Below are 26,617 nucleotides of genomic sequence, written 5' to 3'. Positions count from 1 at the left end.
CAGTTCCACCAACTGAGGTCCAAATATTCAAACATATGAGCCTAAGGGGACCATTCTCATCCAAACTACACACGTACCCGTACACGTGTATTCCCATGTGTGTGCGCATGGACGCAGGCTTGGTTTCTAGTGCCAATGTTGAGAGTTGTTGGGAATTTTAAGAGGCCTCTAGGAAACGGGGTTATTTTCCCTGGTGGCCATGAATGTTTTATTCACAAGAACGGATCAGCTACCCTGGGATTCCAGACTCCCTTTTCTCTTGTCTTTCTACCATCCATTAGGACTTAGTGTGGCACACGGCTCTCAATCAAAGCTCAGCAGAAGCACGAGGATCTCAGGGAATTCAAGGCCAGTACGGTGTAAAAAGGAAGTTTCAGGACAGCCAAGGCTACACAGAGAAACCCTGTTTTGAAAAACCAAATGTTGGTTTGTTGTTGGTTTTTTGTTTGGTTTTTCGAGACAGGGTTTCTCTGTGTAGCCTTGGTTGTCCTGGACTCACTTTGTAGACCAGGCTGGCCTCGAACTCACAGCGATCTGCCTGCCTCTGCTCCCCAAGTGCTAGGATTTAAAGGAGTGCGCCACCACGCCCAAATGTTGTTTTATTTATTTTACTACTACTACTACTACATGTATATAAGTATATGTGCTTATGTTCCATTGTGCTCATGTGGAGGAGGTTAAAGGCCAACTTGTAGAAGTTGGTTGTCTCTTTCACTATGTGTGGGCCTAGGATTGAACTCAAATTGTCAGGCTTGACAGTAAGTGCCTTTGCCTACTGAACCATGTTGCCAACCTGTTTTTGTTGTTGAGTTCTTGTATTTGTTTTGGGTTTTGTTTGGTTTGGTTTGGTTTGGTTTTTTGAGATAGAGTTTCTCTGTGTAGCCTTGGCTGACCTGGACTCTTTATAAACCAGGGCTGGCCTTGATCACAGAGATCAGCCTGCCTCTGCCCCCAAGTGCTGGGGTTAAAGGCATGAGCTACCATGGCCTAGGGCTGTTTTTATTTGTTTGTTTTGAGTTAGGGTCTCTGAAATCGCTTTGTAGACCAGGCTGGCCTCCAACTCACGGTGATCTTCCTGCCTCTGCCTCCCGAGTGCTGGAATGAAAGGCGTGCGCCCCCTTAGGCTCGTGATCCCCCCCCCCACCTTCTTCTGCTGGGCTCACAGGTGTTCTTATCACAGAGGGCTCCCCACATTTCTGATCACAAGACACATTCCAGAATAGAGTTGTCAGCACATCCCAATTACACGTCAGAAATTACAGCAGGGTACACTATGGCAGACCACACTTTCTGTCCTCTGAATCACCAACCCAACATGGAAAACAGGCCTAGGGCACAAGAAAAAAAACCACATGGAATTAGAGGTTATAACCCTCTCCACACCCAGCTTGCACGCCCCTGGCTTTTTGTTTTGTTTTTTCTTTCTTTCTTTTTTTCTTTCTTTTGTTTTTCGAGACAGGGTTTCTCTGTGTAGCCCTGGCTGTCCTGGACCTGCTTTGTAGACCAGGCTGGCCTCGAACTCACAGAGATCCGCCTGCCTCTGCCTTCCGAGTTCTGGGATTACAGATGTATGCCACTGTGCCCAGCTCTTTTTCTTTTCTTTTCTTTTTTTTTTTTTTTTTTTTTTTTTTTTGAGATAGAGTAAAATGTAGCCAATGTCTTAGTTAAGGTCTCTATTTCTGTGATAAAATACCGTCATCAAAACACCTTGGGGACCCAGGCGTGGTGGTGCACAGCTTTAATCTCAGGACTCGGGAGGCAGAGGCAGGCGGATCGCTGTGAGTTCGAGGCCAGCCTGGTCTACAAAGTGAGTCCAGGACAGCCAAGGCTACACAGAGAAACTCTGTCTCAAAACAAACAAACAAACAAACAAAAAACCAAAACCAAAAACAAAAACAAAAAAAACCCAAACATCTTGGGGAGGAAAGGGTTTCTTGCCTCTTACAACTCTCAGGTCACACTCCATCCCTGAGAGAAGTCAGGGCAAGAACCCAAGGCAGAAACCTGGAGGCAGGAACCCATGGAGGATCCGTGGAGGAATGCTGCTTCTTGGCTTGATCTTCACGGCTTGCTTAGCCTGCTTTCTTTCTTTCTTTCTTTCTTTCTTTCTTTCTTTCTTCCTTTCTTTCTTTTTTTAATTTTTTTTTGTTTATTTGTTATGTATACTGTGCACATCAGATCACATTACAAATGGTTGTGAGCCACCATGTGGTTGCTGGGAATTGAACTCAGGACCTCTGGAAGAGCAGTCGGTGCTCTTAACTGCTGAGCCGCTCCAGCCCAGCCTGTTTACTTTCTTTCTTTCTTTCTTTTTTCTTTTCTGTTTTCTTATAGAACCCACGGCCACCTGCCCAGGGTTGGAGCTGCCTAACCCTACAAGCTCATCTGATAAAGGTGTTTTATCAATTGAGAGTCCTTCTTGCCAACTGACTCTAGCTTACATCATAAAATTAGCCAGCACACCCGGGCTGCCTTGGGGCTCAGTATCTAGCTGAGGATTTTTATTTATGTGCATTGGTGTTCTGTCTGCATGTGTGTTTGTGTAAGGTGTCAGATCTGCCCTGACACTGGAGTTACAGACAAGTATGAGCTGCCGTGTGTGTGTGCTGGAATTGAACCCAGGTCCTCTGGAAAAGCAGCCAGTGCTCTAACCACTGAGCCATCTCTCTAGACCGTCCACTTTCTGAGCCTCCTTTAGAATCTTGGGAGTTCTAGTTTTTTTTCTGTCTTGGTGATTAAAAAAAAAATGGTGACTAAAGCAATTTAAGGTAGAATAAGGTTCATATCTTCTAACACTTACTGTTTATTTTTTAAAAATATTTATTTATTTACTATGTATATATTATCCGGACTACAATATATGCCTGGACATCAGAAGAAGGCACCAGATCACATCATAGATGGTTGTGAGCCACCATGTGGTTGCTGGGAATTGAACTCAGGACCTCTGGAGGAGCAGCCAGTGCTCTTAACCTCTGAGCCACCTCTCCAACCCGACACTTGCTGTTTAGAATCTGCTGCTGGGGGTAACTGGAGCAGGACCTGAGCAGGAACTTTGTGCAGAAGCCGTGGAAGAAGGCTGCCTGCTAGCCTGCTCTCTGGCTGGCTCCAGCTTGGCTATCTTTCCTACTGCTGAGGACCGACCGCCCAGCTGTCCTGGAGCTGGAGTTCCAGGAGCACTGGGAACCGAACTCAGATCCTTTGGGGAGAGTAGTCAGTGCTCTTAACCACCACCTCTCCAGCGTCGGAGCTTTTATTTGACAGCCCTTTGAGGAAGGGGTCTGTCTTTCATATACATTTAACACACTGCTTGTTTCCGAGACAGGATCTTATATAGCTGGCACTGGCTGCCTTAGTCTCCCCAGCTGGGCTTGAAAACCTGTGCCATATGGTGCCCACCAACCTGCATTAACTTATTAAAGTCTGCAATGTTTCTGGAAGGTGAGGTAGCCATGACCAGTTACTAAGAGGGAAGCTGAGGCACAGAGCCCAGGTTCAAGTGGGCAGGCCAGGACCCAGCTCCCAAGGCTGGCCACCAGCCTCTGCCTCTCACATGAATTGCTTTCCAAGAGCCGTGACTATTTGGAGGAGTGGGCTGTGGCTACCAGGCAGGCATGAAAACAGAAGCCCAGTACTCCTTCATTTGAGCCCTTCTGGCTGGCTTCATCTCCTTAGGGACTGTCTAGTGCCTCCCCCCCTATCCACTGGCACCCCCCTGTTCCTGTCTGTGGTCAGAGCAAATACCAGATAGAGTGGATGTCAGCTTTTCCTCAAACATTCCTCTTCGTTGTGGCTGAGGTTATGAAAGTAGGGATGGGGTGATTGGAGAAGGCAGGGGGTGAGGGATGGGTTAGACGGATCTGCCACCCTATCCAGCCTCTGCCTGCCCTCTTCAGGGAGGGGAAGAGGATGGTATAACCCCCCCTCCAGGCCCTGTGGTCTAGCTCTGTGTGCGTGTGTGTGTGTGTGTGTGTGTGTGTGTGTGTGTGTCCCTCTGTCCTATGCCGAGAGATGGAGGGCAGCTGTAGTCCCAGCAGACACTGGAGGAAGTGACTGCTGGAAGGAGGCTCGGGGACAGGCACAGCAGGGCTGACTATGGTAAGGTGGGCAGGGAGGGACTGAGGGTGGGGGGTCTGCCCACCCCCTGCCTGGTTCTGCCACAGGCTAGGTGGCCAAGCCTGCCCTGCAGAAGGGTACTCCTCACCAGGTAGCCGGCTGACCTCCTGGCTATACTCCAGAGGCCTCAAGAGCCGTTGCTACTGCTGCTGCTGCTGAGGTGGACGACAGCCTTCACCGAGGACCCGGCCTTCCCACACTTGGGTGACAGCTCACAGCCCCCACTGAGGCCCTGTCCTTGGCGCTGCTCCTGTCCCCGAGATGACATGGTAGACTGTGCTGGCCTGGACCTGAGGGTATTCCCAGACAATATCACCAGAGCTGCTAGGCACCTCTCCTTGCAGGTGAGGGCTGAGGGGTCAGAGATCCAGGGAGGCATAGGGCCCAGGCAAGGTTCATGGGGGAGGTCCCCGTGCCAGGGTTGAACATGGCCTTGCTCTGGGTCTACTAAGCCAAGCCAGTGCTAGAGGTATAAGTGTCAGGAGAGCTGAGTTTGGGGTCAGCATCTTAGAAGGAGTAAAATTACTTTGTCAAAACACAGCTGGGTGGCTGCAGGCAGCGCATGTCTTTAATCTCAGTACTTGAAAGGCAGAGGCAGGTGGATCTCTATGTGTTCGAGGCCAGCCTGGTCTACAGAGCTATAGCTGGGGCTACACAGAGAACCCCTGTCTTGAAAAATCAACAAACAAACCAACAAACAGGCAGAGTCCTGGGGCGGTTGTTGTGTTGTTGGAGGTCACTGGGAGCACTCTGGGGTAACTTGGGACAAGAGGGTGTTGGGGGCTGAGGTCGGAGTCTGTTGTGGTGACCCAGCACTAAGGATGCTGAGAGGCAAGAGGATGGACACAAGTTCGAGGCCACCCTTTACTGCATAGAGAAAGCCCGTGTTGGGGGAGACCAGATTTCAAATTAGCAGCCTGCATAGCCTGGGAGCTCAGGGTAATTGTGTTAATTGTTGGAGCCCAGTGCCTTGCAAGTCTCAAGGTTGTTTGTGGTCAAGGAATGGGATGTTTTCTTTTCTCCCTCTCTTCCTCTTCTCTCTGGAGATATTAATTAGGGCCTTAGTTAAGCAAGGGCTCTGCCACTGGGCTACCCCTCCAGGTTACAAGTTGAGGAGCAAGAGACAGGCCTTGGCGCGAATGTCTTTCCTTCCTCAGAATAACCAGCTGCGGGAGCTGCCCTACAACGAGCTATCTCGCCTCAGTGGCTTGCGCACCTTGGACCTGCACAGCAACCTCATCTCCTCGGAGGGTGAGAGCCTCAAGCTGGGAGCAACCAGGTCCCCGCCTCTCTCCACATCCGCCGTTTTTTTGCCAGTTGTGGCCAGCTCTTCGGGGGTTTCCACAACTGCTGAGCACGGTGGAATTTTGAGGGTTGGGGGCGGCGGGGAGATGGAGGTGGCTGTGGGTTTTGAGTAAGGACAGGATGTGTGTGTGTGTGTGTGTGTGTGTGTGTGTGTGTGTGTGTGTGTGTGTGTGTGTTATGCTTAGGAACCTATGCTAGTCCCTAGCCTTCAGAGTGGGGTTGCTAGTATCCTGGTTCCTTCATCCATTGCCCACTGTGCTCCCACCCAGGCCTGCCTGATGAGGCATTTGAGTCCCTCACCCAGCTAGAGAACTTCTATGTGGCCCACAACAAGGTGAGCCTGTATCCTTGAGGGCACAGTCTGGCTGAGGTCACCCAGCAGGCGGGACCTGGGGGTGAGGGCTGAGGAGCAGGAAACTGGGCACCAGGACCAGACGCTGTTGCTGTTGCAGCTTTCTGTTGCGCCCCAGTTCCTGCCACGCTCCCTGCGTGTCGCCGATCTGGCTGCCAATGAAGTGGTGGAGATCTTTCCTCTCACCTTTGGGGAGAAGCCTGCACTCCGGTAGCCTTAGCACCTGGCTCCGCGCCCCTCGTCCTTTGATTCCAGCATCCTGCCCCCAGAGGCCAAGGGGAAACAGGCCTGTCCTGGGGAGCGTGGACATGGCCCAGCATAAGGAGAAGCAGAGGGCAGTCCAGTTTTGGAGGCTCTGAGGCATAGCTTTGCACTGGGGGTGGGGAGTAAGAAAAGGCTGGAGGGCTCTGTTCTGGGGATCCTGGGGCATGGCCCTGTGCTGGGAGGTGGGGTGTCAGAGAGGGATCAGATCTGAGGGGGGATCTGAGGCACTCAGCTCAGTTTGGGGCTATGTTCCTAAGACACGGACGGCTTCAGCTCTGTGTGTGGAGTCTAGGGTTAAGGCCCTGGACTCGTGGGAGCTTGGGTGGTAAGACAAAGCCCCATACGCTAGACTAGGACCGATGTCATCTACCTCAACACACACACACACACACACACACACACACACACACACACATACACACACACACACACACACGAACATACACACACATGAACATACACACACATACACGATCATGCACACACAAGCGATATACCCACATGCATGCACACATATACATGAACATGCATAATATGCATGCATGTGCATGTGTGTGCACACAGTCATGTGTTCGAGTGCACGCACACATGCTGACCCTTCACTCTCAAACAGGCAACCCCAGCTGGAGTTTAGGGGTCAGGGGCAACAGCTTGGGGAGGGTGGTGTGCACAGGCAGAGGCTGATGGCCGCAGCATGGCTCTCCTCAGGTCTGTGTACCTCCACAACAACAGACTGAGCAACACCGGCTTGCCATCTAACGCCTTCCGTGGTTCAGAGGCCATTACCACCCTAAGTCTCTCCAGCAACCAGCTCAGCTACCTACCACCCAGCTTGCCAGCCTCCCTGGAGCGGCTGCACCTGCAGGTACACACATGTCTGGGCCTGTGGGCCCTCCCTACTCCTCTGTGGGACTACTCCTCTTTCATCCTTTCAACTGCTGTCTGGAATTCCAAATGTTAGAACAATCACCATAGAACAACAACAACAACAACAACAACAACAACAACAACAACAACAGTAGCCAGGAGTGGTGGCTCATGCCTGTAATCCCAGCACTCAGGAGACAGAGAGGCAGGCGGATCCCTGTGAGTTTAAGGCCAGCCTGGTCTACAAAGCAAGTTCCAGAACAGCCAGGGCTGCACAGAAAAACCCTGTCTCAAAAAACCGAAACAACAACAAAAACCCTTCCACTGCCTTGCACAGGCAACTCCTGGCCACTCTAGAACCTTCCGTGGCTTCCACAGCCACCCACCACTGACCTTCTCTCTTCTTTTCTCTTCTCCTTTATGTAGCACAACCTCATCTCCAAGGTGCCTAGAGACGCACTGAGCCTCCAGACTCAACTCCGTGAGCTGTATCTGCAGCATAATCAGTTGACAGATCGCGGCCTGGATGTGACTACCTTCAGGTAGGTGCAAGGCAGCAGTCCCTTCCTTTGTAAGACTCTCGATCCAGGACTTCATTTAGTGACTACTTAGTGAACACCCAGCTGTCCTGCTGACATAAGGGGTATTATTGTATGCTGTGGTGTCCTTGTCCCCTGCCACCTTTGCTTGAGGTTCTCTTACCCAATAGTTATGGGTTGTTTTTTGTTGTTGTTGTTGTTGTTGTTGTTGTTATTGTTGTTGTTCTCACACATGCTAGGAAAGAAAACCACCTGGCCACAGCCAGTCCCTGCCTCCAGGACTCTAGACAGGTAGACGGGAGCACTGAGTGGAACCTCAGCTCTTGTGTTCTTGTTTTGTTTTGAAGACAGGGTTTCTCTGTGTGGCCCTGGATGTCCTGGAACTCACTCTGTAGGTCAGGCTGGCCTCAAACTCAGAAAGCCACCTGTCTATGCCTTCAGAGTGACGGGATTAAAGGGATGCACACCTGATTCCCCCACCCACTTTTTTTGGTATAGAAAGATTTATTGTAGAAAGGAGGAGGGGAGAGAAAGAAGGGAGAAAGGGGGACCCCAGGGGGGACAAAGAGAGGGAAAGAGGCTGAGGAAGTGACAAGAGAGAGCCACTGTTTTTGTTGTTGCTGTTGTTGTTTGTTTGTTTGTTTTTTCAGACAGGCACTCTCTAGCTATGTGAGGCGATACACACCTGTAATCCCAGAACTCTGGGAGGCAGAGGCAGGCGGATCACTGTGAGTTCAAGGTCAGCCTGGTCTACAAAGCAAGTCGAGGGCAGCCAAGGCTACACAGAGAAACCCAGTCATGAAAAACAAAAACAAAGAAAAAGGCAGGCTCTCTCTATGTAGCCATGGTTGTCCTGGCTCTTGCTGTGTAGACCAGACTGCCCTCCACTGCATCCAGCTCCACCTGTCTCTACCTCTTGATTGCTGGGACTCGGGATGTATTGCCACAATGTATTATTTATTTTTCATGTTTATGGTTGTTTTCCCTGTGTGGACGTCTGTGCAGTACTTGAAGATGGAGGCTGTAAGAGGACAGTGGATCTCCTGGCACTGGGGTTAGGACAGCTGCGAGCTGCCATGGGGGTGCTGGGAACTGAACCCTGGTCCTCTGGAGGAGTAGCCAGTGCTCTTAACTGCGGGGTCATCTCTCCAGTCCCACCCTACGTTTTTTGGTTTTTGTTTTTGTATTGGTTTTTTGAGACAGGGTTTCTCTGTGTCGCCTTGGCTGTCCTGAACTCACTTTGTAGACCAGGCTGGCCTCAAACTCACAGCAATCCACCTGCCTCTGCCTCCGGAGTGCTAGATTAAAGGCGTGGCCCCTGTTCTTTGTTTTTTTTTTTTTTTTTAACTCTGGCTATATGTAGTGCAGGCTGGCATGGAACTCACAATCCTCGTGGCTCAGCTCATGAATGCTGGGCTTCAATACCTATGTCCATGGCCACTCTGGGCTGCCACATGCATTTCTTCTATATCGTATCATCCTAGCGTCGTTGCTCCATCGCTTTCAACTTGATGTTTAAAGGAGTTTAAAGGAGTCCTTAAAACCATTTCTTTTCCTTTCTGGTAAGAGCTATGGTCTTGAAAGTGACCATTCCATCACACACACACCCCTCGCCCCCCCCCCCCCCCATCAGCAAGCTGAGCAGCCTTGAGTACCTGGACCTGTCCCACAACCAGCTGACCACAGTGCCTGAGGGTCTACCAGGATCCCTGACCATACTGAACCTGGGTCGCAACTGTATCCAGCAAGTGGAAGCAGTGAGGCTGCGCAGAGCAAGGGGCCTGCGCTACCTGCTGCTGCAGCACAACCGCCTGGAGGCCTCGGCGCTGCCCGCTGGGACGCTGAGGCCTCTGCGAGCCCTGCACACGCTGCACCTCTACGGCAACAGGCTGGAGCGCGTGCCCCCGGCATTGCCCCGCCACTTGCAGGCCCTAGTGATGCCCCACAACCGCGTGGCTGCCCTAGGCGCGCGGGATCTTGTCTCCGCGAGAGGCCTGGCCGAGCTCAACCTGGCCTACAACCGCCTGGCCAGCGCACGCGTGCATCCCGGCGCCTTCCGCCGCCTGCGTGCCCTGCGCAGCTTGGACCTGACTGGTAACCAGCTGAGCCGGCTCCCGGAGGGCCTGCCCGCCAGTTTGCGCACACTGAGACTGCAACGCAACCAACTGCGGGCCCTGGAGCCGGAGCAGCTGGTCGGCCTGAATAAGCTCCGGGAGCTGAGCCTGGCGCACAACCGGCTCCGCGTGGGTGACATTGGGCCCGGCACCTGGCACGAGCTGCAGGCGCTGCAGGTCAGGGGTTAACTGCAATGTGGTTATCTCTACCCCACCTTTGCGCCAGCTCTGAGCCTAAGCGAACCACAGAGCCCCATGTGTGCAGCCTGAGCTGGCTAAAACAGACCATGTCAGGCTGTTGCTAAGTTCACCTCATGGTGAAAGACTTCTGAGCACTCTTCCATTCTACCCAGAGACTGTGGCCTCTACTTTCGGGCCATTCAGCTGGGCACAAGACAGGGTCCTTCCTTATGTCTCTCTGACCCCAAACATCCTAGTTAGAGTAAGAGGCCCGATGGGTAATCACAGAAGTTAACAGTGTGACAGACGGTGAGGAGGAGCGGAGCCAGGTGTGGGGACTGCGCCTGGCTCCACAAGTGGAGGGAGGCTGAGGGAGGCTTGAGTTTGAAGCCAGCTGAGGAAAGAAGAAAGGGAGGGGGGTAGGAAGGGGGATGGAGGAAGAGAAAGGAATCAGGCAGGTGGAGACATCTACCCTCCCATGGCTAAGACAGAAACAGATGAGGCGCAGTGGGTGTCTGAAGTGAAGGGATTTGGCAGCCATCAACGAACAGGGGTCTGGAGGAGGCCTGAGCTGGGCATGGAAGAGAGGACTGGGGAGGGGAGGGGCTGGAAGCCCTTGGGGTGCGAGGCCAAGGCCCTGAGCCTGCCATGGTGCTATGTGCCTGTCAGGTGCTGGACCTGAGCCACAATGAGCTATCTTTTGTGCCCCCTGATCTGCCTGAGGCCTTGGAGGAGCTACACCTGCAAGCTAACCGGATCAGCCATGTGGGCCCAGAGGCCTTCCTCAGCACACCCCATCTGCGCGCCCTCTTTCTCAGGTGAGGGGCAGGGGAGTCGGGTGATGACCAGTAGCTCTCCTGTCACTGCCCTAACAGTCCCGCCTTTCTGCACAGGGCCAACAAGCTACATATGACAAGCATCGCAGCCGAGGCCTTCCTGGGCCTTTCACACCTACGTGTGGTCGACACTGCAGAAAACCCGGAACAGGTCCTGGTCCAGCTGCCACCCAAGGGCAAGGGGCCCTGAGTCCTGAAGGGCTAGCCAAGTAGCCTGGCCTGTGCTCCGATGGACTGTGGACTGTGAAGGTTCTCATCTGGGGCCTTGGAGGCTGGGCCTAGTCTGCCCAGAGCTGGCCAGAGCACTAACAACAGGCGGCTAGGGGCTGAAGCAGGAAGCATGCTGACTTGAACATTCTGGGGTGCAGACCACACCCTCCACCACAGATGGTGATGGGGAAAATAAAGTAGACCCCCCTCTCATGTTCACATGGGACTCAGTGCCCAGTGGGATCCATCTCTCCCCCGCATCTCTAAGGAGTGTCTTTTTCCATTCCTGAGTCCAAGTGGGGAGACACGGCTTTAGGATAGTCAGTCAGTTTGGTCCCATGGCCTATGACTGATGTGGAAGGCCTCAAACAGACACTCAGGACACACAGGACACACAGGTTACCTTACTGTGTAAGCCCAAAAGGCTCAAGCCACAGGCTCACCCAGTCCTTTCCAGGGCACTAGGCTGAGTGGGGAGGCCTGGGCCAGGCACTATGAGGGGCCACATCAAGGCAAAAAGACAAAGCTGAGGCAGTGTGGCCTTGGCTGTTTATTCTGTGTTGGCCCTGGGGGTGTGGGGCCAACAGGGTCGGCACAGTCCCTAGAGAGCCAGCTGAGCTTGACAGCTCAGAGGCATCTTTGGAGAGGGCTGTGGGTCAAGACTGGGGAGGGAAGGACATAAAGTGCTCGCAGGGGCCCTCTGGGCTGTGTCCCAGCTGCCCTCCCAGCTCCAGATGCTCCTGGATGTGCAACAGGACTCTGCAAGGCTCAACCAGCCAGGCCGGGGTGAGGGTGCTGTCCCGATGCCCCTGTGGCCGGGGGCCTGGACAGGGTGAGTCCAGAACCAACTGTCCGCTGATTGTCTGCTTGTCTGCTCGGTGACCCTGGAGCTCTGCCTGCACTGGGCTGTGGGGCCTGTGGTCCAGGGATGGGCCTCACCTGCGGAGTCGCTGCAGCTGAGGGAGACACAGGGGGTCAGGGGACCACCACCACCACACGCAGGGGGCCCCACCTCTGTGGCCACTTACCTCGCTCTCCACCAGGTTCCGCCGGTACAATGCCTCCTTTGCAGCCTCCTGGGGAGAGGGGTGATTGGCTGACAGTCCAGGATGACCCCGACCCTGTAACCCAGCACGCACCCCCAGGTCCAGCTTACCCTGCTTCCGTCATAGCCCAGGCGCCGGGCGGCTTCTGTGTAGAAGTGCAGCTGGCGCTCCAGATGGGTTGCATACTCTTGAGAAGTGGCAGTGGGGGTCAGGGCTAGGCAGCTGCTTCTCCCCACTTTTGTCTCTGTCCCATTCCATGGGATTCTCAGTTCCCTACCCACTGCACACACCTCTCTCCTAGAAAACAGGCCTCTCTCCAGCCCCTTCCTGGATCCTCCCTCTCCAGACCCACCCCTCCCTAGACCCACTCCTGCCCCTACCCCTGCGGAGGCCAGCACCCCCCTGCTCCAGCTGTGCCCTCTGCCACTGGCTACGTTGTACTACATCCTGGTACTGCTGGGCCACTTCTGGGGGCACAGGCCGGCGTGCCTGCCTCAGAGCCAGGATCTGGAGGGTACAAAAAGGGCTGTGAGCCAATCTGGGGCCCGTCCCTAGGCCCACCCCCTGAGTGCAGCAGGACGGCACCTACCTTCCTCTCCAGCCGTTCCTGGTCAAAGGCCAGCACACTGAGGCTATGCAGGGGCCGTGTGGACCTGCGGGGTAGGGAGGGCGATGAGGGCCTACAGGGGAAGTGGTGGGGACCCAGAGGAGTCAGCTGGGCAGAGGCACAGGGAGGATGGGAGGGGCTAGGGGGTCTCAAAGGGCCTCAGCAAGTCCAGAGCCCAGGAAAGAGTAGACCTGATGCTGGAGGTTCTGGGGTATGCCTGTCATCCCAGCACTCAGGAAGGTGAGGCGGGGGCCATGAATGAGTTTGAGGCCTGCTTGAGGGAAAGAGAGACAAAGAGAGACAGAGACAGAAGAAAAGTAGAAGACTGAAGAAAGAGGAGGCTAAATATGTTCATAATGGTCAGATCATAAAAGGTCTTAAAGGTCAAGCGGAAGCTTTTAAAGTAAATTCCCCCAGAGAAGGGGTGTCAAGAATGGGTTTAAGTCACACGGGTTATGGTCTGATGGGCCTGATGGGAACTACAGAGGAACTGAGGCAAGTGAGGAGCCCTTCACTGTGGCCTAGCCAGGCTTACCTAGTGCCTGGCTCCCTGGAAGAGGCAGGTATGGGAGGCACCTTTACTTTGGGCCCAGTGACCTGTTTCGGTAGAGAGGCAGTCCTGTGAGTCCTGAGTCCCTGGCCCCAGCTCTGCCCACAGAGGTGACTGATAGGCAGGGGACTCACTGTGGCCACAGCTGCTGGGAGCTGATCGATGACCAGCCACCTCTCAGTTGTCGTCTCCAACTGCTGGGCTGTCAGTGGCTCCCGGATCCGGACCATCACTTCAAGCCGTCCACCTGTGGGCCGGCGACCATCTAAAACCTAGGTAGGAGTAAGAAGTGGGGCTGTGGTCAAAAGCAGCAGTTTCCAACAGGAGCCGTCGGGAGTGTCAGGGATGGCCCTGGTAACAGCAACCAGGCTGCTGAGAGGCTGCAAGCGCCTGCCTTACCTCCAGAATCTCATGGACTTCGCAAGCCGTCTCCAACGTATCCAACTTCAGCTGGGCTGTACCAAGCACCCGGTCAGTCTTGAACAGCCCCCTGTGAGGAGAAGGTGTGATGCTTGTCATGCTGCTCCAAGCACTGGGGGCCCAGAACCTGTGACCCCGGCTCACCCCTTGTGGACCACTTCGAACTTGATGCCCTTGGTTTGGATGGCCCTTCGGAAGCCACGGTGACCGCGGTTAATGCAGAGTTTGAACTGCTCCTTGAATTCTATGCAGGGAAGGAGGGAAGAAAAGAGGCTGGCTGTGTGGAAGTGTACACGGCCCTTTTGTGTGTGCACGCTGTGTACGTAGGTTCAACTGGAGGAGAGTGCAGCCTCAGGAGTCAGTCTTCACTGTTCACCGTATGAGACAGTGTCTCACTCACTGCCGTGCACTCCAGTGCGGCCCACAAGCCCTGTCGTCTCCGCCTCACTGGAGGAGTGTGGGGTTAGAGGCACGCTGTCCTGCCTCACCCGGGGATCAAACTCACACCCTTCTGCTTGCACTGCAATGGCTTCACCTGCTGAGGCAGCTCTCTCTTCAGTCATTGCTGTTTTGGTGTTTAGGCAGCTGGGGTGGAGGCCCGCGGCCTGTACATGCTCGGGTGTACCTCTGGGGTGCAGTTCTACTCTGGCCCTACTTTTAGGTTATCTTCCGCAGAAGGCAAGGCGACTCACCAGGGGAGTCGGTATTTTTGACCACACTAGTCTTGTCTTTCTGAGCTTCTTCCTGTATCAGGGAGGAGACAGGAATGACCGCGGCCCAGGCCAGACCTGAACTTCCCGGTCCCCGAGCTGCTTAAAGGTTGAACCTACCACATTAGGGTAAGGGAAGTCGAACCGGACAAAGGCATCCAGGTCCCCGGGGGACAGCCCTGCAGGGAGACAAGGGTCAGACCAAGGCAGAGAGCCCAGCCCACCCTTGCCTGGGCGCTGTCCCCTCACCTGTGGGTGTGGGCAGGTTGATGCCCTTCACGATGAACAGGAGCATGTCGTTGTTGCTCAAATCCGGAAAGATCCTGTCAGTAGGCAGGGAAACAGAGGTAGGCACCCCAGCCCCGACCTGCCGCTCTCATTTCCCTCAGTGGAGCAGGGAGCCCTCCAGACTGTGGGGAGCCATTCCTGGGTTCAGGCTGTGGAGGTGGGCCTCCCCATGCCTGGCTACCCGGGTCTCTGTTGAGTGCTCATGTATTTGCCTGGCGCCATGCACATGCCCCTCTCCCTGCTCACCTGCCTCACTGGCCCTCATCTGCCAGTTTTATTTGAGCACCTACTATGTACCTGGCAGCATCTTATCTGTGCTCTTTATTCTATATTCCTGGAGTCCCTCTAAGTGCCAGCCAGAACTTTAGAGGCTTGAGGATCTTTTTGAGATAAAGTCCTGTGTAGCACAGGCTGGCCTCAAACTCACCATGTAGCCAAGGCTGGCCTTGAATTTCTGATCCTCCTGCCTCTGCCTCCTCAGGGATGGGGTCACAGGCTTGTACATCGGGTTTATTAGGCCCCGAAGCCCAGGATCTCTCGCATGCTGGCCGTGGAGTCTACCAGCTAAGCTACACACCTACTGTCTTCCTTTCATTTAACACTTACTTCCTGAGTGTCTGCCCCATGTCAGCCAGAGCCTTTGGATGTCTGTCTCATCTCCCACCATCCACTCACTGTTGACCAGGATCAAGTGCCACAACAGCTTCCAGAAGCGTCCATCCCTCCCCAGCCATACCCCAGCCAGGGGGCTTCGGGCCCTACTTGATGACACTGAAGGTCCTTTGCTCAAAGCGGGCTGAAGGTGTGGGCAGACTGCGGGCAAAGGCTTGCTTTAAGGTGTCCATGCTCCGCTTACAGTCTTCAGCCAGTTTCTCGAACCTGCAGGAGAAGGTATTGCGTAGGCCCTGGCCAGCTGGACTGCCGGCACAGGCACTGGTGAGGCAGGCACTTACTTAATCGTTTCAGCAATGTTGCCCAGGTGGGTGAATTGCGTGGAGTGGTTCAGACACATCTGCAGGGCAAAGAAGAGAGGGTGGGTGGGAGGCCAGGAGGAACAGTACAAGGGGACAAGGACAGGGCGACTGTTGGGGCCTTACTTCATGCTGCTGTCTCAGGAGTTTGGTAAGCTCCCCATAGCGCCGCACAGCCTCCTGAGACAGGCCCGGGCCAGGCCGCTGCACCAGTACAAAATCGTCCTTGTTGACCGGGGCAGGTGGCACCTGTGGAGGATGAAACTGGTAGGCAAGCATCTACTGGCTGACTAGGAGCAGCCCGTCTGGTTCTGTGTCATCTTCCCTGCCTGTTGCTCTGGGGCTCTGTCACCATCCCTGGCCATTATTCTATCTCCTGTGTGGGGTTTTCCCTCGGTTCTTATACTGCCTACCATAATAAAACCATCCTTTGGGCACCCTGGCTGTGCAGCCCTGTAGTGCACACGTGCAGGCCCTGCTTTGCAGCTGGGGACTGGGGATGCAGCAGTGAGCAGACAGCCAAGCACTACAGCACACATGGTGATCTTGGCATATAAGAGTCAAACGTCTGGGGACAGCACAGGACACACAGTGAGTTCAAGGCTTGCCTGTGTACAGAGACCCTATATGGAAAAAATAGAACCAAAAATCTAAGAGGAGGGAGTGAGCCAACAGGTACCTGGGGGAGCATTTGGGGATGAAAGATCACGTGCAAAGACCCTATGGCTAGATTGTGGCTGGTGTCTGAGGAGGGAGGGAGGGAGGGAGGGAACAAGGAAAGGAGGGAGGGAGGGATCAAGGCAGATCATGCAAGGCCACGGGCCACAGTAAAGCTCTAGATTTCCCTGTGTGTTGCTGTGGCCTCCCTAGCTAGACTGTATGGCCCATGTGCCCCATAAGGGTGGAGATATTTGTCTATTTTGCTCAACATTTGTTCCCAGGACCCAGTGTGTGCTCCACACAGATTTTCTGTCATTGATGTTGCTATCATACAAGGGATCCTAGGATTCTGCCTGATTTTGAGGTGGGAACGACGGCAAGTCCCCAAGACAAAAATAATGCTCAGAGAGAACAGTCCTACCCAAAGGACAGAATCTGTTAACCGTCTCCAGAGCATAGTGTCTCTTTCCTAGTAATGGCACGCAGCATTGCTCCCCACAGGAAACTACAAGCCCCAGAATCCTTTGGCACTAGGTGTGACCACGTGGCTAGCTTGGGCTAATCAGAGACAAGCAAAATGACAGGTTCTGGAGGCAGCAGGGGGCAGAGGACTAGAAAGAGGTCAGTGTGTTCCCAGCGCCTGCGTGACTCCTTTAAGCCACTCTGCCCTTTCTGTTCCACCCCGTCCATAGGCGTGGGGCAGTGGGGCAGTGATCCATTAACAGGACAAGACCCTAAGACGATGAAAAGCCAACCTGGGCCCCACAGGCATCCTGTTGTAGAGCCCAGGCTGTCCTAAGTGACATGCAAGAAATAACTGCCTCATTTCAACTGCTGTCTTCCAAGGGCCTATCTGTCACAGTAGCTTAATTGATGACCGACACATTCTAGATCACATGGCTGCTAAGGGGCCCACAGGCGGCACGCATGGGTGTAGAGGCCTCACCTTGGCAATGTCCACAGGCAGCCCATTGCGAGAGGCCTCCAGCATGGGCTCCAGCCCTTTGGCCTGGCGCAGGTGCATCTTGGCGCCCTCTACATCGTTCCTCTGCTTGGCGCGCAGTGCGGCCTGCAGGAGCTGCTTCCTCCGGCCCTCCAGGAAGGCCAGCTGCTGCTGGGCTGAAGGTGGGGAGGCCTTAGCGGGGGCTGCTCAGCCCACTGCTGTCCAGTTGGCCTGGGTAGCCAGGGCAGGTGCGGCACTTACCCCTGGTGGATGTGCCCTTGGGGGCAGCTTTGCCTGCTGGGGCTGGTCCTGAAGGGGGCGCCCTGGAGGGCGAGGACTTCAGCTGGGTTGTGGGGGCAGCAGGAGTGTTTTGCTACAGAGGAATTGAGAGAGGTCAGGGTGTTCCCAACGTCTACAATCACTCACTCCCAGGTGTCAGAACCTACTCCTGTGGTCCAGGCTGGCCTCAAGCTCACTATGTAGCTGAAGCTGACTTTGAACTTCTGATCCTCCTGCCTCAACCTCCCCAGGGCTGGCTCATGCTCAGCACTGAACATACCTCCCCTCTGCAACAGCTCTGCACAAGGAAGCTGTTCTGTGCCCTAAGGTCCAGGGAGCAAAAAGGCTTGTCAAGTGCCCTACGCCATAAAGTGGCAGGCCTAGGCTATGAGGCTGCCTCGCTCCTCCTTAGGCCACACCTCCCAGGGCTTTGCCATGTTGTCACTCTCCACCTCAGCCCTGACCCTTGCACCTTCTTAGGCGCTTCATCCTCTTCCTCATCCGAGCCTTCATCGTGGTTGGCAAGCTTCATGGCAGTTTCCAGGACCCCCACCAGGCTCTGCTGGGGGGGCTCTGCAGACTCTAAGCCCTGAATTGGGGGGAAACCTGGGCGGCAGAGTGGCCTGGTCAGTGGCCCCCACTGTTGGAGGCCATCGACCCCTCCTCCCACTAAGGAATTCGCTTCTTTTTGTTGATTTTCTGAAACAGAGTGGCCTGGTGCCTACAGTCCTTCTGCCTCAGGCTCTCGGCTTCTGGGGTTAGTGGTGTGTTACCAAGCCGTCTTACTGCTCTCTGCACACCAGAGATGGGCCCTGCGGCTTTACGCGTGCTAGGCAAGTGCTCTGCACCTTCCTGCCCACCGAGTCTGACCTGCACCCTCCACTTTCCACAGAAGACCCTGTAGGCAGCTGAGAACTCAGGTTTCGACTCTGCAGAAGACTCAGCAGAACCGAGTGAGGTAGGGAGGGAGGGGGACAGCTGGAAGACAGAACAAGCCCCAGAACAACCTCCTGATTTCGAGAGCTTTCCAGTTTCCCTGATGCAAACATTTCTGTCATGACTTACTTCACTATGGTTAAGAGGCTTGCAAAGCTCCTGAGTGCACAGCCATGGCTGTATCAGGCAGTTGTAAGCAGGAACAGACCAGCAAAGGCCCAGAGGAAGGAGTGGGACGGGGGCCTACCCTGGGAGGAGACACATTTGGGGTGGGGCCTACCCTGGGAGGAGACACATTTGGGGTGGGGTCTACCTAGGGCCTACCTGGGGGCACTGGCAGCTCAGCCACATCCACAGCTCGGCCTGCCTTGTGGGCTCGAATGGCGTCTTGGTATTGCTGCAGGGCACAGGGGTGTTAGGGGGCCAAGAGACGTCCTGAGAGCATGCATCCAGCCCCCTACACACCTTGACAATGCGCTCATGCATGCGTGCCTTCCGCTGGTCACCCTTGGCCTTGGCCTGGGCTGCAGCCACATGGTACCGTTCCATTCGCTGCTCCAGCGCCTCCAGGAGGCTCCTTGGGGCTTGGGGAACCTCTGGGCCAGAAGACGTGGGAAGCAGGTTAAGGGTCAAGGACAGTGAGGCCCTGGCCCAGTCTGCCCACCTCAAAGGATCGTAGCAGCCTACCTGGCCTGGTGGGTGCTGAGGCAGGAGCCAAAGGTTGGGCTGCTGGCAGGGAAGGCTCTGGGGACAGCTGGTCTGGAGACAGAGAAGGCCAGTGCAGTGAGGTGCTTGCTTGGTGATCTTGGGCAGCACTGAAGTGAACAGTAGGAGCAGGAAGAAGCATAGGATAGGTACTCACCAGGTGGAGGGGGCAGGCGGGACAGGTCCACCAGTTCCCCACGGCTCAGGGCCTCCAAGACAGGGTCGAAACTCTAGGAGAAAAAAAATAAGATGGGTAGGGAGGGGTAGACCAGGACCCCAGGGGTGTTCCATACCCTGCCCTGTGGCAGAAGGTTCCCCTCCCCCTTGGACCACCCAACCCATGCTCTACCAATACTGAGCTATTGATACAGGCAGAGAGCAGCGGCTCCCTCCATTGCTAGGCCCTGTTGTGGACCAAAACACACCTTGGCTACTCTCAAGTGTCTGGTGGCCGTAGCAGTGTCGCCCTGATGCTTGGCATGGAGTGCAGCCAGTTTGTATTCACGCTGGAGGCTCTGCAACCGGGCTAGGGGGCTGCAGGGATCTAGAAGGAAGAGTAACACACAAGGAGCCTGGGCCGAGCCCACCACACAAACTAAATGAGTCTCACAACTAAGTTTTGAGCCCATTTTATAGATGGAAACCTGAGGTTCAAAGATAAAGCCCTCTGCCAAGATCACTCAGCTTTCAAGTGGCACGAGGGAGACTCAACCCTGGGCCTGGAGGCTCGGAGCCACTCGAGTGTCTCCCCCAGAATTCTTTTTTTTTTTTTTTCAATATAGGGTTTCTCTGTGTAGCCTTGGCTGTCCTAGACTCGCTTTGTAGACCAGGCTGGCCTCGAACTCACAGCGATCCGCCTGCCTCTGCCTCCTGAGTGCTGGGATTAAAGGCGTGCGCCACCACCACCCAGCCCCTCCAGAATTCTTGAAACCCTGATGGTTTTCATCTTAAATTTAAAAAGTAGCCAAGATTACCACTCACAGTACCTTACAACTATAAGCATTACAAAGAGACCATGCAAGCCTTTTTCTGGGTACTTGTGGGCTAATGGTGGAACTGAGGGCCTCATACAAGCAGGCAACTGCATGGCCACCAAATTACTTCTAACTTCCACACTAGTCTTCCCACCAGAAGGGGCAGCAGGTAAAGCACCACAGGTGGCCTGAGTTTGGTTTCTGGGGCCCACACAGTAGAAGGTGAGAACCGACTCCCATGGTTACCCTCCGAACTTGCCATACATTCCATAGCATGTACAGTCCCCCAACCCCAATTTTAAAAAGTGATTGGAGGGCTGGAGAGACGGTTCAGCAGATAAGAGCACTGTCTGCTTTTCCAGCGGTCCTGAGTTCAATTCCCAGCAACCACATGGTGGCTCACAACCATCTATAATGTGACCTGGTGCCCTCTTCTGGCCTGCAGGGGTACATGCAGGTGGAGCATTCATACATAAAATAAACAAAATATTTTAAAAAAGTGATTGGAAACTCATCAACATTTACTTTAATAAACATTTCTTAGATTTATTTTATGTGTATGAGTGTTTTGCCTGTAGGTATATATGGATGCCACATGCATGCGTGGTGCCCTTAGGGGCCAGAGAGGATATCAGTTCCTTGAAACCGGAATTACAGACAGTTGTAAGTCACCATGTGGGAGCTGAGAACCAAACCTGGGTCCTTTTCAAGAGCAATAAATGCTCTTCACTGCTGAGCCATCTCTTTTTTTTCTTCTTCCTCTTCCTCTTTTCTTCCTTTTCCTCTTCCTCTTCTTCCTCTTTTCTTTTCCTTTTCTTTCTCTTCCTCCTCCTCTTTTTTTTTTCTCTTGAGACACAGTCTTATATAGTCCTGTTTGGCCTAGACTTGCTATATAGACCAGGCTAGCCTTGAAACTCAAAGTGATCTGCTTGCAAGTCCTGGGATTAAAGGCTGCCATGTATGTGCCAGCGTGCCTGACTCACTGTAACGACAGTTTTGTGTATGTGCTGTTATATGTGAGGATATGTGAACTTGTAGAGGTCAGAGGTCAACATCAAGTATCTTCTTCAATTTTGAGGACTTTTTGAGACAGTTTCTCATTGAACTCACTATGTAGACCAGGCTAGCCTTGAACTCAAGAGCTCTGCCTGCCTCTGCATCCCAAGTGCTGGGATTAAGGGAATGTGCCACTACGGCCAGCTCTATTAACCACCTTTAAGTGCACAGTTCGGGGCATTTATACACATCCATAAAGTGGTACAGCCGTCTGTACCATCTCTGTAATTATTTCTCCAAACTGAAGCTCCACCTCCGTTAAACATTCCCTCCTGTTTTCTCCCCAGCATGCCACCTGCCACTTCGTTCCCTGTCCTCGTGATGTGACAGCCCCGGGCCTCCCATGAACGAGTTAGTGTCTCTGTCTTCTATAGCTTCTTCACGTAACATTATGTCCTCATGAATAAGAAAACACAAACAAAGCCAGGCGTGGTGGCACACACGCCTTTAATCCCAGCGCCCGGGAGGCAGAGGCAGGCGGATCGTTGTGAGTTCGAAGCCAGCCTGGTCTACAAAGAGAGTTCAGGACAGCCAGAGCTACACAGACTATCCCTGTCTCAAAATAACAACAATAAAAAAACCCCAAAAACAAAAAACCAAAACCAACCAAACAAAAATAATGTCCACATGGTTCCTCCATATTAAGAGCATATGCTAAAAATAAATTCATTCTTTTTATGGCTAAATAATATCCCATTGTATGCACAGCCCATACTTTGATGTCTCTGAAGAGCCCACTGAGACCCCAAATCACCCTGGCGATACCCACCATTTACCTGGGGGGAGCTGGGGCTTGGCAGAGGTTTGCACGGTGGTAGATGGAGCCTCTGAGGTAGTGCTGGGCTCTGGGACGGACAGATTTACAGAAGCCAGGTGGGGAGTAGCATGGGTGTTGCTGTGCCCAGCCGCTGGTCCCTTCCCTGAGGCCACAGGGGGTGGGATGTCTGCTTCATTGATGATGTTGCCCTTCCTGGCAGACACCAGCAGGTTTTCCAGCGTCTGAAACAGGATACGATGTGAGTCTGAGAGGCGCGCTCGGTATTCTCAGGGTCCAGGTGGGGTCCCAGTACCCAGCCCTTGTCCTGCTCACCTTGAGGCCCCGTTCATAGCGTCGCATCTTGGCACTGTCCCCAGCTTGCCTGGCACTCTCCACTGCAGACTGGTAGAGGGCTAGCCTCTCCTGCAGTGTGGCCTCTACTCCTGGGTTGGGGCCTGAAGGCTTTGGCTACAGGAGGGTTGGGGATACAAACTGGGTGTTGACCCCACTTAGGCTACCCTGGCCAACCCCTGGACCAATCTTCCCTGACCCCAGTGATGGAGATATCACAGTCCAGAGTTCAGAAGTAGCATGTCACCTGTGCCCAAGGTCACATGTGCAATGAAGGAAAGGTGAGCCTTGAACCCCGGGCTGTGAATATCTGTGTGACCTATGGGAGGTATACCTGGGCCACAGGCATCAGGGGCTCCTCGGCCTTCTGCTCTTCTCCAAGGACCTCGTTTAGCTCTGCCTGCAGGGACACACGGCCAGGGTAGGAGGCAGAGGCTGCTGGACAGGGCACTGGGATGATACGCTGCCACCCATCCTGGCCCTGTGCTCACCAGCAGGTCCTCATCAGCTTCCACATCGTCCTCATCAGTCCCCTCCTCGTCCTCATCCAGGTCTCTCATGCAGAGCTGGGCCATCTTCTCAATGGCCTCCATTGGCAGGGGACCTGGAGGCGGGAAGAAGCCCCAGCTAGGGCGGGATCCAGAGCCCTGCCCACCCAACCTCACACTCACGGCCCCCAAGAAGAGCCACGGCAAACAGCAGAACAGCAGACGCCCTTCCCTGAGCTCTGTAGCATATCCCACTGTCCTGGAGCTCTGTTAGTCTGATGCTATCTACCATCCACCATCCGCCAACACAACCCCCGAGCACCCATTTCTCCCTCTGTTGCCGGGCACCCTGAGTTTGAACCTCGGCTCTGCTGTGTTCTCCCTGGGTGACCCTGAGCAAGCTCCTTCGCCTCCCTGGCTTCAGCACAGGGCTAGCTTAACAGCTATCTAAAGGTGAATTAAATTCTTGGAGCGGCAAAGCATACAGCTGGGCCTGCCTCATCCGCAGATAACAGCATCCCTGGGCCTGTGCACTGGCACCTTTACTGCATTCCCACTCTTGTGCTTGGGGTTATAACTAAGTCCTGCGGGGTGAGGGGTGGGGGTGGGGGAGGCTACTACGTAAAGCTTTCATCAGATAAGCTGGATAGCCAAGATCACTCCCAGAACTCCCCTGTAGCAGATCCAGCATGGCTACACTGGACAGGAGGGATGACTCACATCCTAGGAAGGGTGGCCGAGATGTTATCCTGGCACTCAGAACATCCTGCAATTTGGCTTATCAATGATTCTGGAATCTGACCATTTAATCACCTCCACGCTGGATGTGGGTAGGTGAAAACACAGCCAACAAAACCATGAGTCAAATGGGGGGCTGTATCTATGGCATCTTGTTGCCATGGCGCTTACGTTTTAAGGAGATGGCGGTCTGTAAAGTTCTACAAGAGTTGAATTGTCAAATGCTGGGAAATACAACTAAAGTAGCATTTTACATTTACTTAGTGTTTGTGTGTGCATGTGCGCAGTGCACATTTGTGTGCTACAGCACATGTGTAGAGGTCAGAAGACAACTTTCTTTTTCTTTTTTTTTTCTTTTTTCTGAGATAGGGTTTCTCTGTGTAGCTTTGGCTGTCCTAGACTCACTTTTCACTTTGTGGATGAGGCTGGCCTCGGACTCAAAGCAATCCACCTGCCTCTGCCTCTCAAGTGCTGGGATTAAAGGCGGGGTTTTTTTTGTTTGTTTGTTTGTTTTGTTTTCTTAAACAGGGTTTCTCCTGTAGTCCTGGCTGGCCTGGACTCTTGTTTGCAGACCAGGCTGGCCTCAAACTCAGAGATCCGCCTGCCTCTGCCTCCCGAGTGCTGGGATCAAAGGTGGGCGCCACCACAGCCAGCTAGAGGACAACTTTCAAGGGAACATTCTTTCCTTCTACCATGTGGGTCCTGCGGACTGAACTGCAAGGATCAAACCCAGAGTTGGAGTTGTCAGGTTTGAGGTAAGATTCTTTACCCACTGAGCCACCTCAGTGGCCCTCTGGCCATGGTTTTAGTAATGACATACAGCCTTGCCTTCTGTGTGCATCTGTGGAGAGAGTTCCTGCACGCTGACTACTGCACAACGAACCGGTGACCAAATAGACCTGTGGCTCCCACCTGACGCACACGTTACTTTCCAGAGGCACAGATTTACTCTCTATGCTCTGAAACACCGAGCAATCCTTTACTTAGGGCCACTGTGAACAGTGAGATCACTCACATTAAAGCACACAAGCGAGGGGCTGGGAAGATGGCAGTGAAGAGTGCAAACTGCTCTTGCCGAGGAGCTGAGTTTGGTTCCCAGCACCCACGTGCGGTGGGTCACAACCACTTGTAACTTCAGCTCTGGGGAATCTCACACCCTCTGCTGGCTTCCATGTGTGTCTGTACACATGTGGCATGTACACACAGACATATACACACAAAAAAACAATTTCTTTAAAAAAAAAAAAGCAGAAAAATGAGGCAGGAAACACACTGAAAAAAGCCCAGCTGACCCTGTCACCCAGACCCTAGGCTTCAGGAAGGTGGTGGTGGTGGGGGGTGTGTGTCCTGTTTTCCTGCCCTACATCCAGCCCAGTGCTCACTCCAAGTACTGCTCAAAGCGGAAGTTCCACAAATGCTCCCAAGCGTGTTGAGCATCATTCTCACCTTTGCCTTTGAGTTTCTCCAGGGCCTGGGGCTGACCCCCCACCAAAGCCAAGAATTCCGCCTCCAGTTCCTCATCGTTCACTCCGTCCTCGGGGATCATCAGGCCGTCGGGGGAGAAGTCAACCAGCAAACCAAGCTGTGGGAACAATCATGGTCCGGTCACACCTTCGTAAACATACCACTCAGCCCCAGGTGGCCAGGGCGGATCCAGAGAGTTTGCGTGGGACGCCGGAACCAAATCTCTAAGACTAAGCCATTTCATGGGGGGACCAGGAGACAAGGACGGATATATCATGCAGCAACACGGCTCAGCAGCAGAGACCCTGCCTAGAATGTACCAGTGTGGGCAGGAAGATGCACACTCAACAAAAAAGTGCTAACCGGAACCCTAGCATGTGCAAAGCCCCGGGTTCCACCTCCAGCATGCCCAAGGGAAAGAATTTAAAAATGAAAGCCCTGGGCTGGAGACATGGCTCAGGGGTTAAGAGCATTGGCTGCTCTTCCAAAGGTCTTGAGTTCAATTCCCAGCAACTACGTGGTGGTTCACAACCATCTACCATGTGATATGATGCCCTCTTCTGACATGCAGGCAGAGCACTGTATACATAATAAATAAATAAATGTTTTTTTTTAAAGTAAAAATAAAAATGAAAGCCCTGATGACAAGTTGAAACTGGGTCTTGCCTGTAGACCTGCCCTCTCGTTTTGGCTAAGGACCAACAGAAAATGATAAGTTACATGCAATTACCCTTTCAGTAAGTCTAAACTGGCCAAATACTGGCAATTATGCATGGCTCCACCTACTGGGCATAATAATTAAGTACTATATTCTAGCATTTTCCATAAATAATTTCAATAAGTTTCTACAAATGTCCTTTGATTTAAGGACTCTTGTTGGTCTCCATTCCACAGGTGGGCAAACTGAGGCTGAGAGCTACAAATACATCTTTCAAATGTATCAAGGACAGGAGCGCGCCTGTGGTCAGATAGACTCGTAACCTGGCCACTGAGCTAGGCCCTGGGTGCTTGGTTCAAAGCTGGGACAAATCAAACTCCCATAGGCTCTGGATCTGGGAGTACGGCGCTGGGCTACGGACCTGCAGGTTTTCCTGTTCTCCTGCCTGGACTGACATTTCTGTCTAGCCAGGCTGTTCATCCTTATGACCTTGGTTAGATGCCTGCCTCTCGGATACTCAGTGTCCTGCTCTGTGCAAAGGGAGTGAAGAGCGTGGCCTGACACGGCCGATGCAAAGGCTTGAAAAGCCGGTCTGATCGCTTCCCCTTCCCGCCTGGAACTGCTGCAGCAACAGGTGTTCCCCGAAACCAGGGAGGGGAGCCAGAAGCTGAATGGCCCAAGCCTGTAGGCCTTACAGTCGGGAGCGAGCCTCACCTCCGGAGGGGCGGGGACCAGGGTTCACCTGATGGCGAGGTTCAGGCTTTTCTGGGGGGTGGGGCACTCCCCGTGAGTGTGACGAAGGGTGGGGAGAGGCTCTGAGGAAGGGTGGGAAGGGACCCCTTGGTGGGCAGAGAGGCGCACACTCACCTGGCGGGCGGTGACAGCGCCTCGGCCCGGGGGTGCTGGGGGTCCATTCCTCTTGTGCATCTTCCAGGCTCGAAGCCCGTACTACTGGCCCCGGCACCTTGGCCTTGCCCTTCCTCTTTGGCAAAGCTGGGTCTCGGAGCTCACGCTGCTCCTGAGCTCCGAGTCCCTTCTCTGCGCCCGGCCCCTGAGATTCTCGAGTTTTGGCCGCCCTGCTTCCGCCTTGGCCTTCAGGAGCCCGGCCAGTAGATTCGTGGGAATCTCTGTGACTAAACTACAATTCCCGGCAGCCAGTGCGTGAGCGCGCATGCGCATGACGTGAAGTGGCGCAGAGAGGAGGCGGAGCGTGCGTAAGGCGCGGTGCCGGTG

The 26,617-nt window shown here is 53.8% G+C and overlaps 2 protein-coding genes across 7 annotated transcripts; one reads left to right on the top strand and one right to left on the bottom strand.

Annotated features, from left to right (window-relative positions):
* The first annotated feature begins 3,990 nt into the window (after positions 1-3,990).
* PODNL1 (podocan like 1) lies at positions 3,991-10,954 on the top strand. 4 transcript variants are annotated; one of them, XM_084757016.1, is made up of 10 exons: positions 3,991-4,098; positions 4,208-4,460; positions 5,274-5,367; positions 5,691-5,755; positions 5,874-5,983; positions 6,746-6,902; positions 7,331-7,446; positions 9,077-9,734; positions 10,407-10,555; positions 10,631-10,954. In XM_084757016.1, the coding sequence occupies exons 2-10, from the start codon at positions 4,383-4,385 to the stop codon at positions 10,761-10,763; spliced, it is 1,560 nt and encodes a 519-aa protein (XP_084613142.1). In that variant the 5' UTR covers positions 3,991-4,098; positions 4,208-4,382; the 3' UTR covers positions 10,764-10,954. The 4 variants fall into 4 exon arrangements, with proteins under 4 accessions (XP_084613142.1, XP_084613141.1, XP_084613143.1 ...); XM_084757015.1 differs by having other exon boundaries at positions 3,992-4,098; positions 4,212-4,460; XM_084757017.1 differs by having other exon boundaries at positions 3,998-4,103; positions 4,239-4,460.
* A 366-nt stretch (positions 10,955-11,320) lies between these two features.
* On the bottom strand, positions 11,321-26,507 carry CC2D1A (coiled-coil and C2 domain containing 1A). 3 transcript variants are annotated; one of them, XM_084756323.1, is made up of 29 exons: positions 26,252-26,507; positions 24,709-24,844; positions 22,528-22,640; positions 22,371-22,436; positions 22,019-22,153; positions 21,705-21,927; positions 19,324-19,442; positions 19,056-19,128; positions 18,881-18,952; positions 18,659-18,789; positions 18,518-18,590; positions 17,730-17,863; positions 17,240-17,351; positions 16,982-17,154; positions 15,502-15,624; positions 15,358-15,416; positions 15,167-15,283; positions 14,366-14,439; positions 14,237-14,295; positions 14,099-14,150; positions 13,551-13,650; positions 13,386-13,476; positions 13,121-13,258; positions 12,972-13,033; positions 12,419-12,509; positions 12,210-12,336; positions 11,940-12,016; positions 11,812-11,859; positions 11,321-11,739 (listed from the first exon to the last, which is right to left on the bottom strand). In XM_084756323.1, the coding sequence occupies exons 1-29, from the start codon at positions 26,309-26,311 to the stop codon at positions 11,719-11,721; spliced, it is 2,859 nt and encodes a 952-aa protein (XP_084612449.1). In that variant the 5' UTR covers positions 26,312-26,507; the 3' UTR covers positions 11,321-11,718. The 3 variants fall into 3 exon arrangements, with proteins under 3 accessions (XP_084612449.1, XP_084612451.1, XP_084612450.1); XM_084756325.1 differs by having other exon boundaries at positions 12,419-12,482; positions 26,252-26,506; XM_084756324.1 differs by lacking the exon at positions 26,252-26,507 and adding an exon at positions 25,806-25,926.
* Positions 26,508-26,617: the final 110 nt, after the last annotated feature.

The sequence above is a fragment of the Acomys minous genome (assembly GCF_964271855.1).
Source record: "Acomys minous genome assembly, chromosome: 14".
Lineage (NCBI taxonomy): Eukaryota > Metazoa > Chordata > Mammalia > Rodentia > Muridae > Acomys > Acomys minous.
This window is presented reverse-complemented; position numbering and strand designations above follow the sequence as displayed.

What these genes read in the sequence shown, in the direction of transcription:
- PODNL1 (XM_084757015.1), top strand. An exon ending in CTGGATGTGACTACCTTCAG is followed by an intron (nt 7,447 to 9,076) that starts GTAGGTGCAAGG and finishes CCCCCCCATCAG; the next exon opens with CAAGCTGAGCAGCCTTGAGT. An exon ending in ACGAGCTGCAGGCGCTGCAG is followed by an intron (nt 9,735 to 10,406) that starts GTCAGGGGTTAA and finishes TGTGCCTGTCAG; the next exon opens with GTGCTGGACCTGAGCCACAA.
- CC2D1A (XM_084756323.1), bottom strand. Translation starts at nt 26,311, where the DNA reads ATGCACAAGAGGAATGGACCCCCAGCACCCCCGGGCCGAGGCGCTGTC. An exon ending in CAAAAATACCGACTCCCCTG is followed by an intron (nt 13,651 to 14,098) that starts GTGAGTCGCCTT and finishes TTCCCTGCATAG; the next exon opens with AATTCAAGGAGCAGTTCAAA. An exon ending in TCCCAGCAGCTGTGGCCACA is followed by an intron (nt 13,034 to 13,120) that starts GTGAGTCCCCTG and finishes CTACCGAAACAG; the next exon opens with GTCACTGGGCCCAAAGTAAA.